Source organism: Rhinopithecus bieti, unplaced genomic scaffold (assembly GCF_001698545.2).
Source record: "Rhinopithecus bieti isolate Rb0 unplaced genomic scaffold, ASM169854v2 scaffold_45617, whole genome shotgun sequence".
Taxonomy (NCBI): domain Eukaryota; kingdom Metazoa; phylum Chordata; class Mammalia; order Primates; family Cercopithecidae; genus Rhinopithecus; species Rhinopithecus bieti.
In genome coordinates, this window is record NW_016819136.1 from 1,693,932 (window position 1) to 1,705,239 (window position 11,308).

The 11,308-nt window shown below is 35.6% G+C and overlaps 1 protein-coding gene across 1 annotated transcript in view; it reads right to left on the reverse strand.

Moving 5' to 3' along the window:
• Positions 1-11,308, reverse strand: part of CCDC191 (coiled-coil domain containing 191) — an 88,222-nt gene that overhangs the window by 66,037 nt on the left and 10,877 nt on the right. Inside the window, 3 exon segments of the mRNA XM_017858582.1 lie at positions 2,394-2,617; positions 4,079-4,257; positions 10,400-10,543. Coding sequence (XP_017714071.1) covers positions 2,394-2,617; positions 4,079-4,257; positions 10,400-10,543 — 547 coding nt within the window.

Sequence of the window (11,308 nt, forward strand, 5' to 3'; positions counted from 1 at the left end):
TGATGTGGTAAACATAGCACCTAGTCAGGAATCAGAATTCATAAGCTCTGGCCACAAACCAGCTAGTCACCTGATCTTTCTTGAACTTTTGCTTCACAGTTGTGGAAACTCGAATTGAGAAAGATGCCAGGATACCCTACAGATATTCTCTCATTCATTCTCATATATGATACAGAGGGTACACAGTGTTATTTTGTATTATTGGTGATGTTAACCTTCATCACTTCGTTAAGGTGGCTTCTCCAATATAGAGTTATTATTTTTCCCTTTGAAATTAATAAGCATCTTGAAAGAGATAATTTTAAAAGTAGGCAATGAAGCAGATTTAAGATAGCTTACAAATAGGTTTAAAAGGCCTATCAACAATAAAAGTTTTATTGACTTTTTCCAAACTATGAATGCTATAACAATGTTATATTACGTGGTGATAGGTTATAGTGATTGTTAAAGAAATACAGTTCTGATACCATGAATCTGATTTTTAAAAATAACATTAGAATATATATCTGTTTTAAAAGAAATATCTGCTCATTGTGAAAAACTGGAGAAGTATAAAAGCCATCCATATTTCTCCCTTTCTTTTCTTTTTTTTTTGAGATGGAGTCTCACTCACTCTGTCGCTCAGGCTGGAGTACAGTGGCATGATCTTGGCTCACTGCAACCTCCGCCTCCTGGGTTCAGGCGATTCTCCTGCCTCAGCCTCCTCAGTAGCTGGGGTTACAGGTGTGTGCCACCATGCCCATAAAAGTCATCCATATTTCTACCCAGAAAAAAGAGTCAGTCCTGTTTCATTGTACAAGCCACGACTTAGCAATTTCTCCAATATTTATGAAAGTCTGTTACTATAAATAATGTTGTTTAAATTATCTTTCTACACAAATCTTTGTCTGGATTTCTGATAATTTTCTTAGGGCAGTTTTCCTAAGGCTGTAATTCCTAGGTCAAGGGATAATGCTATTTTATGGCTCTTGTTTATTGCCAAATTGCTTTCTGGAAAGTTTTAAATCAGTTCATCCACCTAGAAGTAGAACATATTACCTATCTCACTGTAACCATGGATAAGATCTTAACTTTTAAAAGAAATGACTGGTCAGTGAACATTTGTTGAGTGCCCACTGTGAGCACAGCATCCTACTACCATTAAATGTTACTTGTTTTCACAATTTATTTTAGGTCAACCTAGTTTTTTCAGGGCTTAGGAGCAATCTGAAAAGCAAGGCTGGCCCTAGAAAGAACTCACTAAAACACCAGTGATTGCTTTCCGAAAGGAATGGCATCTGGAGGAGGCCTCAGCCTGGCACTTGAAGAAGTAAAGCACATGTTCACTGCTGAGCTGTTTTAAGTTGGGTAGAATAAGAGCAATCAAGAACACAGAGGGGAAAGCTGTGTAGGCTGATGGGGGTGGAAGGGATTATCTACTAGGTCTTTGTGGCCTCTCAGTTTGAGTAGTCAGACACTTCAGTCATGTTCCAAGGCTTTTGCAGTTCCTGCATTGGTGCTGTTTCTCAGAATAAATACATTAGTTATTTCACTTATGAAGCTCATTTTCTGCATGAGGATGGATAATAGTACTACATCCTGTGAGGACTATTTTCATCTTCCTCTTATGTCAGATATTCTTTTTCTTTATCAGTGGTAGTAAGACAGTGGTGACTTTCCATGTGATTATCAGAAAGTAAGACAAACAGTTCACAACAGGATAAGACACAATTACTGAACATGTTCAACCTCAAAAATATCTAACCAAAGAAATGCAAACTAACCAATATAATGCCCAGGAAAAGTGTAAAAATATTGAAAATGATGATACTCCCCAGTACTGGGAAGAGTGTGATAAACTGGCCTGCTGCTGATGATACAGCAAACAAGTACAACCCATTTTGAAAGCAATTTGGCAATGTTTCAAGAGTCAGAAAAAGACCTGTGTCATTTAACTCAGAAATTACACTCCTAAGAATTTATTCTAAGGATATAATTCAAAAAAGTGAAAAAAATGTATCCTTAAAGATGCTCATTGCAATATTATAATGGTGAAAAATCCAAAATAGCTGAAATGTTTACTAGTATGGGGAGGTGATCATTACATAAATTATGGTATAGGAACTCAATGGAGTAATATATACACCCCAGGACTCCAGGCAATGTGTTAATTACAACAAGCAGAATTACGAATTAAATGTACTTTATGGTTATAATTAAGTATGAAAAGGGACCAAGATCAGGAGGAAACAAGGAAAAATGAAATTAGTTAATTTGTTAAGACGGTGGAATAGTGAGTGATTTCTCTTTTGTGTTTTGTTATTGCAATGTTTGTGCACTTTAAAAACTTCAGAGCAGTTCTAAAATGACTGCTTAAACAGAGAAACCCCACAGTGCTTATCACACTGGCTTACATTTTCCATGCTTCTTTCACAGTGCGTCTCCTCTCAATTATCTCCCTCCGCAGCTTCACCATCTCCCTTTGAATCTCCTCTTCCTCTTTCCTGGCCTCCAGAGCCTTCCTTTTCTTCTCTTCTTGCACCAGACACTGAGCCTCCAAGAAGGCCGATTTTTTCAGGGTCTTTTCTATTCTCTGGTACTCTAGTTCTTTCTCACATCTTAAGCGATTTTCTTTTACCTTAAAGCAAATATAATAAAGATGAAGTGTGGCCTTTCAAGTAGAAAGGGATATGAAAAACCTTACAATACATTTTGAAGTTCAGAATACAACCAGTTTGAAATATTCTGACCCAGAACTCCACTATTTACTGGTAGGATAGGAGGAATTCATCTATTTACTGGGTAAAGACCAATATAAAATTTTAGATGAAGTCAGATGAAGATGACTCAAATAATGTGGGAATGATCCACATCACAGAAAAGTAGAGAATCTAATGAGTCAGATCCCAAGTTCTGGATTCTCATTTAGTAATGATTTCTCACTTGTAACGACTGTCCAAGGTGTACATTACTGTTTTTATTATACTTAGGTCATATCTGCATTCTAATTATAATTTAAGAAAGAACAGAACTTTTTTGGAAGCCACATTGTGAATGATAGAACAGTGATTTATTGACTTTAGGAATACCACAACCCTTTATTCATTTCTATTATTATTATGTAAATATAGCAGTGATTCTGGATCATATTTGGAAATCAAAATATGAAAAGCACATTCATTTTTTTCAAACCTACTAATCCTTTAGAGAGCTTGAGTAGCTATGAATTAAGGAAAGGTCCTTTCCTTCCTGCTTCACCTAACTTTACCCTTATCTTACTCTCTAGTTGTGATAAGACTTCTGGTAAGACAGACAATGACTATATAGCTTATTGAAGCTTCTCTCCTCCCTTTTGTCATAAATCCAAACTAGAATCATACTTCTACCCATTTCTCTAACATCCCCAGTGCTGATTACATATACCTTGATTGAATAATTTAAAGCAGTTATTTTCAAATTCGGCAATCAGAAATTTAGTTATACAAAGATGGCACACACATGTACAGATATTAATTCCGGTTCAGTTTTAGTTCTGGATTCCCTGGCACTCCTTTACAAAGTGTTGAGACACCAGTCTTTTTTGCAATAACCTACTATTCCCTTTGGAGAAAAGAAAGTTCTCACATGCTTTTCTAATTCAAAACAGCTGAACTTGATTCAATTCAGCTCTGTCTTCCATTTTAAATTATAATCACAAAATGAGTGAATTTCAGTTGTCTGGAAAAGAATTATCCTGTAACATTCACAAGAATATTAATAATATTAATGTTGCAATTTGAAAACCAAACTCAAACACACACAATCTACATGTTTATAATAGGAAGTACCACATTCAAACTAATAAGGTTTATCTCAATACTCTTCTCAAAATCAATTATTCTTTTTTTTTTGGCTATTTCTTAAATAAATTGTTTCCTACCCTCAGTTTATGAGAATTATTTTCTTCTGAAGTTCTTATATTTTATTTTTATGCTCCCTAACCAAACCACAGATGGCACCCTTTTTCATAATAAAGCCTATGTCTTTATTTAAGCTTATTAAATGTGTTACACAAAGACTGCTTCCTGTTATCCATTTTAATTTTGTTTTTCCCTCCCACCTGCTTATGTCTCATCTCCATGGTAAGACGAGGATCCTTCTGCTGCTTCTTGTCTTGGTTTTCCTTCCTTCCAAGATCTTCCATCATTGCAGAATCTACCACATTTTTATGGAGCAGATGGTCTATAAATTTTTGAACGGTGGTACTTTCCTCTTCTTCCTCCAAATAGCCACATAAATCTGAGGGAAACAGAACAACAAAAAAGGGAAATTTTTTAAAAAATTAATTTTAGTATTATATTCATATTTACATAAAGAATACTAGTATAGTAAAAATACAAAGCTGCGAATGTTCAATAAATAGTAACTGATAATGGCAACTGGTTGAGTATAGCCCTCAGCAATTACCTTCAACTAAGAGTAAAAAAGCTCCACTTACCAAGCATTGCCCTTGCCCAAGCCACTAGAGTCCTTCACTGCCAAATTTAAAAGATTACCATCTAAACAACCTTGAGAACTTCAATCTAAACAATCTTGAGAGCTCTACTGCTTTAAAAAAAAAGAAAAAAAAGAAAAAAGAAAGAATATATAAGAAGATTTAAGTGCGGCGCGGTGGTCCCTCCCAAGCCTGTAATCCCAGCACTTGGGAGGCCGAGAGCGGGCGGATCACGAGGTCAGGAAGATCGACCCATCCTGGCTAATACGGTGAACCCTCGTCTCGTACGTAAAAAATACAAAAAACTAGCCGGCGACGAGGAGGGCCGCTCGTAGTCCCAGCTACTCGGGAGGCTGAGACAGGAGAATGCGTGACACCCGGGAGCGAGCTTGCGGAGCTGAGAGCGGCCACTGCACTCCAGCCGGGAGGCAGAGCAAGACTCCGTTCAAAAAAAAAAAAAAAAAGAAAGAGAAAAGCTTTATTGTGGTATAACTGACATATAATAAACTGCAAATATTTAAAGTCTATGATAAATTTTGACATATGCTAGTAAAACCATCACCACAGTCAAGATAATGAATATATCCATCAGCCCCAAAAGGGTCCTCATGCTGATTTGTAATCTCTTCCTTTCACTCCTCCCCTTGCCCTCCACTCTGCTCCAAGTAAGCACAGACCTGCTGCCACTATGTAGTTTTCATTATCCAGAATTTTATATAAATTAAATCATACACTTATATACATTGTATTTTCTGACCTAGCTTCTTTCACTCAGCACAATTATTTTGAGATTCATTCATGTTGTGTGTTTCAATAGTTTATCACTTTCTATTGCTGAGTAGTATTCCACCATATAAATACACCACAATTTGTTTATTCACTCATTTGTTGATAGACATTTGAGTTGTTTCCAGGTGTTGGCTATTGCAAATAAAGGTATTATGAACACCCGTGTACAGTCATCCCTCCCTATCTCTAGGGGATTGGTTCCAGGACCTCCTGAGAATACCTAAATCCAAGGATATTCAAAAATCCGTGATACCAAATGGTGTAGCATTTGCATATAACCTATATCCATCCTGCCTTATACTCTAGATCATCTCTAGATTAGTTATGATACCCAATACAATGTAAATGCTATGTTAATACTTGTTACATGTATCGTTTAGGGAATAATGACAAGAAAAAAAGCTGTACATGAACAGTACAGATGGAATTATTTTTTCCTGAATATTTTTGATCCATGGTTGGTTGGGTCTACAAATGCAGAACCCACAGAACATAGGCTTTCTTTTCTGTTGGGAAAATATGTAGGAGTAGAACGATTGGATCATATTATAGCTAAATGCTTACCTTTTCAAGAAACTATCAAACTGTTGTCCAAAGTGATTACATAACTTTACATTTCCACCAGCACTGTAGAAGTATTCCAATTTCTCCATATCCTTACTAATACTTGGTATGGTCAGTCTTTCAAATTTAAGCTATTTTAACATATGTAGAGGTAACTCATTGCAGTTTTAATTTGCACTTTTCTAATGACTAATGTTACTGAACATCTTCCTTGATTATGCTTTGTAGTTGTTCCAAAGATTATTGATAGTGGGGTATTGAAGTCTCTAACTACAGTCATGTATCAAATAACAACACTTCCATCAACAATGAACTGCGTGTACGAAGGTGGCCTCATAAGATTATAACGGAGCTGAAAAACTCCTATTGCCTAGTGATGCTGTAGCCATCATAATGTCAGAGCACAATGCATTACTCATGTGTTTGTGGTGATGCTGGTATAAACAAAACAACTCCACTAACAGTTGTTTAAAAGTGTAGCACATGCACCACATTCTCTTTATCCAGTTTATCACTGATGGGCACTTGGGTTGATTCCATGTCTTTGCTATTGTGAAGAGTGTGTGCTGCAATGAACATACACATGCATGTATCTTTATAATAGAATAATTTATATTCCTTTGCGTATATACCCATTAATGGGATTGTTGGGTCAAATGGTTTTCTGCTTCTAGATTTTTGAGGAATACTATGCAGCCACAAAAAGGAATGAGATCATGTCCTTTGCAGAGATATGGATGGAGCTGGAAGCCATTATCTTCAGCAAACTAATGCAGGCACAGAAAACCAAACACTGCATGTTCTCACTTATAAGTGGGAGCTGAATGATGAGAATACATGGAAACGTTGGGAAGAACAACACACACTGGGGCCTGTCATGGGTGGCAGGGGGAGGAAGGGCATTGGGAAGAAAAGCTAATGGATGCTTGGCTTAATACCTAGGTGATGGGTCGATCTGTGCAGCAAACCACCATGGCACGTGTCTATCTTATTAACAAACCTGCACATCCTGCATATGTACCCTGGACTTAAAATAAAAGTTAAAATAAAGCACCCACAAAAAATCTTAGAATACTACACAAAAAAGTATAGCACATATAATTATATACAATACATAATACTTGATAATGATAATAATAACTATGTTACTGGTTTATGTATATACTAAACTATACTTTTATCATTATCTTAGAGTCTATTCCTACTTATTAGAAAAAAAAAAAATTAGGCCGGGCACAGTGGCTCAAACCTGCAATCCCACCACTTTGAGAGGCTGACATGGGAGGATTGCTTGAGTCCAGGAGTTCAAGACCAGCCTGAGAAGCAAAGCAAGACCCTGTCTCTATTAAAAGAAGAAAAAAAAAACTAGCTAGGTGTGGTGGCACACACCTGTAGTTTCAGCTACTACGGAGGCTGAGGCTGGAGGATTTCTTGAACCCAGAAGTTCAAGGCTGCAGTGATCTATGATCACCACTGCACAACAAAGGGAGATCCTGTTTCAAAAAAACAAAAAGGGTTAACTGTAAAATAGCCTCAGGCAGGTCTTTTAGGGGATATCCAAAAGAGGGTAATATTATCACAGGAGATGACAGCTATATGTGTGTTATTGCCCCTGAAGACCTAGTGAGACAAGATGTGGAGGAGAAGATAGTGATATTGATGATCCTGGCCCTGTGTAGGCCTAGGCTAATGTGTATGTTTGTGTCTTAGTTTTTTAACAAGAAAAAAAAAATTAAAATTTCAAAAATAGAAAAAAGTACATAGAATTAAAAAAAAATTTGTCCAGTTCTCCAATGTGTTCATTTTAAGCTAAGTGTTACCAAAGAGTCAAAATGTTAGAAAAAATAAAAAATTTATAAAGTAAAAAAGTTATAGTAAGTTAAGGTCAATTTATTATTGAAAAAAGAAAATATGTTTTTATAAATTCAGTGTACCCTAAGTATATAGTGTTTTTAAGTCTACAGCAGCATATTTTAACATCCTAGGGCTTCACATTTACTCACGACTCACTCATTGATTAACCCAGAGCAGCTTCCTGCCCTGCAAACTCCATTCATGGTATATACCCTGTACAGGTGTACACTTTTTACCTTTTATATACTGTATATTTACTGTACCTTTTTATGGATGGATATGTTCAGACACCCAAATACTTACCATTGTGTTACCATTGCCTGTAGTATTAAGTAACATGCAGTACAGGTTTGTGGCCTAGGAGCAATAGTCTATCTCAAATAGCCTAGGTGTATGGTAGGCTCTACCATCCAGGTTTGTGTAAGTACACTCTATCATGTTCGCACAATGACAAAATCACCTAATGAGGCATTTTTCAGGACTTATCCCCTTCATTAAGCAACACATGATTGTCTTATTGTTGAATTATATTTCTCTCTTCAATTCTGTCAATTTTTGCTTCATCTACCTTGGGACTCTTTTGTCAGGTGTATATATATTTATAGTTGTTATGTTTTTGTGATAGATTGACCCTTTTATTGTTAGAAAATGCACTTTTGTTTCTAGTAATAATTTTTTCTTTAAAAGTCTTTTTAAATATATATTAACATAGCCACTGTAGTTCTCTTTTGGTTACTGTTTGCATGGTATATCTTTTTCCATCCTTTTCCTTTTAACCTATTTGTACTTTAAATTGAACATATGTCTCTTGTAGATAGTATATAGCTAAGTCATGTATTTTTTATCCATTCTGCCAATCTCTGCATTTGGACTGAAGTGTTTAATTAAATGCATTTATATTTAATGTAATTCCTGACAAAGCTTACACGTATCATTTTGGTATTTGTTTTCTACACGTCTTATGTAAATGGCCTTTATCAAGTTGAAGAATTTCTTTGCATTACTAGTTTGCTGAGAAGTTTTTATCAGGAATGCATGTTGGATTTTGTTAAGTGCTTTTTCTGTGTCTATTGAGATAATATGTTAATTAATATTTTGGTAAACATCCTTTTAATGGTTACATAAATATTTGTTCAATATTTCAATTTAAAAAAAACTGTACCAGCATATGATGATTGAGACTTAGCATGATACTAGATGATATCAACCTATCTAAGTAAAGGGACATAATTAGATCTATTAGCACTATATCAAAAGAAGTAATAGTTTCATTAGATTCCATATATTTGCTTCAGAACAAATATGAAGTACCGAAGTACCGCACTTTAATAATGACAATAATAAACTAGAAAATATCCAGAAGGCAGCAACGAGGATGATAAGACCTAGAAACCATGTGGTATAAAAAACTTGTTGAGAGTACTGGTGCTATTTAATCTGGAAACATAGAACTATATGAGTGGTCAAATATGGTAACAACTCCTACAAAAAATAAAACGTTCTTGAGAGAGAACATGTTATTTTTGTTGTACCATAGGGTAAAAAGTTACTGAAGACAAAATCCTAATTCTCCTAACTAAGGGAAGCTGCTATGAGGATTAGAGCCTCAGACTGGTTGAATGGGCTCCCCGCAAAGTGCAGGCTCTCACTCCTGGGAGGTGTTCAGGCAGAGGATACGTCACTACAAGTTAGGGACACTGTAGAATGATCTCTATCTGGGTCAGGGAGGAGGGTAGATCAGACTACCTAGTCTTGAAGGATTCTTCTAATTTGACAAGCTGATAGTTTTGTGATCCTCAACTTGGGGATTTTACAGAGTCCTAAACAAGGGGTATGATGTCAGGTGAATTCACCAAGGGTATCTGAGTCATGTATGGGGAGCTGCCCCACCATTACCATGACTACTCCTATGCTCAGGGAAAAAAAATACACAGACCCTTGAGTGTATTAGATAAACACTCAGACATCAGCCATCTAACTTGTCTGACACTGGCTCTGTGCACAATAGTGGCTTTTCCCTCCTCTGGGAAAAAAAACAAACAAACTAGAAAAGTAATAACCTCCCTTATAAGTAATAACTAACAGATAAATAAGAAGCATTTTATAAATTTAAAAAATGACATAGGAGTACTTAAATGTAGTCTGCATCAAAGTAAATAGTCCAGTGATATATAAGGAAGAGGCACTCTGAAACAGCATTAATTGCTATTATAAGCAGAATTATAAATACAGTTGGCCCTCCCTATCTGCAGATGCCACATTCTTGGATTCAACCAACTGCAGTTCAAAAATATTTGGAAAAAAAATTAAAAATAACAATACAACAATAAAAAATAATAAACATTTTAAAATACAGTATAACAACTATTTACATAGAATTTATACTGTATTAGGTATTGTAAGTGGTCTAGAGATGATTTCAATTATGCGAGAGGATATGCACAGGACTAGAGCATCTGAGGAGTTTGGTATCTGTGGGGGCCAGGGGTCCTGGAACTAATTCCTCGCAGTTAGTTAGGGATAACTGTAATAGAATATTTTAATTTTTAAAAACACCATGAATTTACTGAAGATATAGCATAAGAAATTTACATTTAACTATGATAAATTAAAACCAATAATAAAAACTAAAACACAGAAAAGTTAAATAGGTATTATTTGTTATTCAAAACAATTATAAAGACTCCTTAGACACATTCATTAGATGTTAAAACTTAGAACAATCAGATAAGTTCTTACCATCAAACTTGTCATATTTCAAATGGTCATTGGCTTCTGGCACAAGAGTGACACTTGACACAGTGTTTTTAGCATCACCTTCTTCATCACTTGCTAATTCTTGCTTAAGTTTGGAGTCTAACCAGTCATTGACCAGCTCCTGAGCTACAATAAAACAAAAACACATTTTAAATATTTCAATTACTTCAGAGATTTTCTTTATTCACTGTTTTCATTTCTTCAATAAATATTAACTGAGTACCTATCAAGTACTGTTCTAGACACTGGAATACAGCAGTGAACAAAACTGGAAAAATAAGCCCCTAGCATTATAAAACTTACATTCCAACTGAGAAAGAGAGACAACAAGTAAATAAGAGAAAAGGCAGGGACAGGAAGAAATAGAAGATGGGTGTTGTAGTTTAAATTGGGAGGTAACCCATTCACAATTGCTTCAAATAGAATAAAATACCTGAGAATCCAACTTACAAGGGATGTGAAGGAACTCTTCAAGGAGAACTACAAACCATGGCTCAATGAAATAAAAGAGGACACAAACAAATGGAAGAATATCCCATGCTCATGGATAGGAAGAATCAATATTATAAAAATGGCCATACTGCCCAAGGTAATTTATAGATTCAATGCCATCCCCATTAAGCTAACAATGACTTTCTTCACAGAATTGGAAAAAACTTCTTTAAAGCTCATATGGAACCAAAAAAGAGCCCGCATTGCCAAGACAATCCTAAGCCAAAAGAACAAAGCTGGAGGCATCACGCTACCTGACTTCAAACTATATTACAAGGCTACAGTAACCAAAACAGCATGGTACTGGTACCAAAACAGAGATATAGACCAATGGAACAGAACACAGCCCTCAGAAATAATACCACACATCTACAACCATCTGATCTTTGACAAACCTGA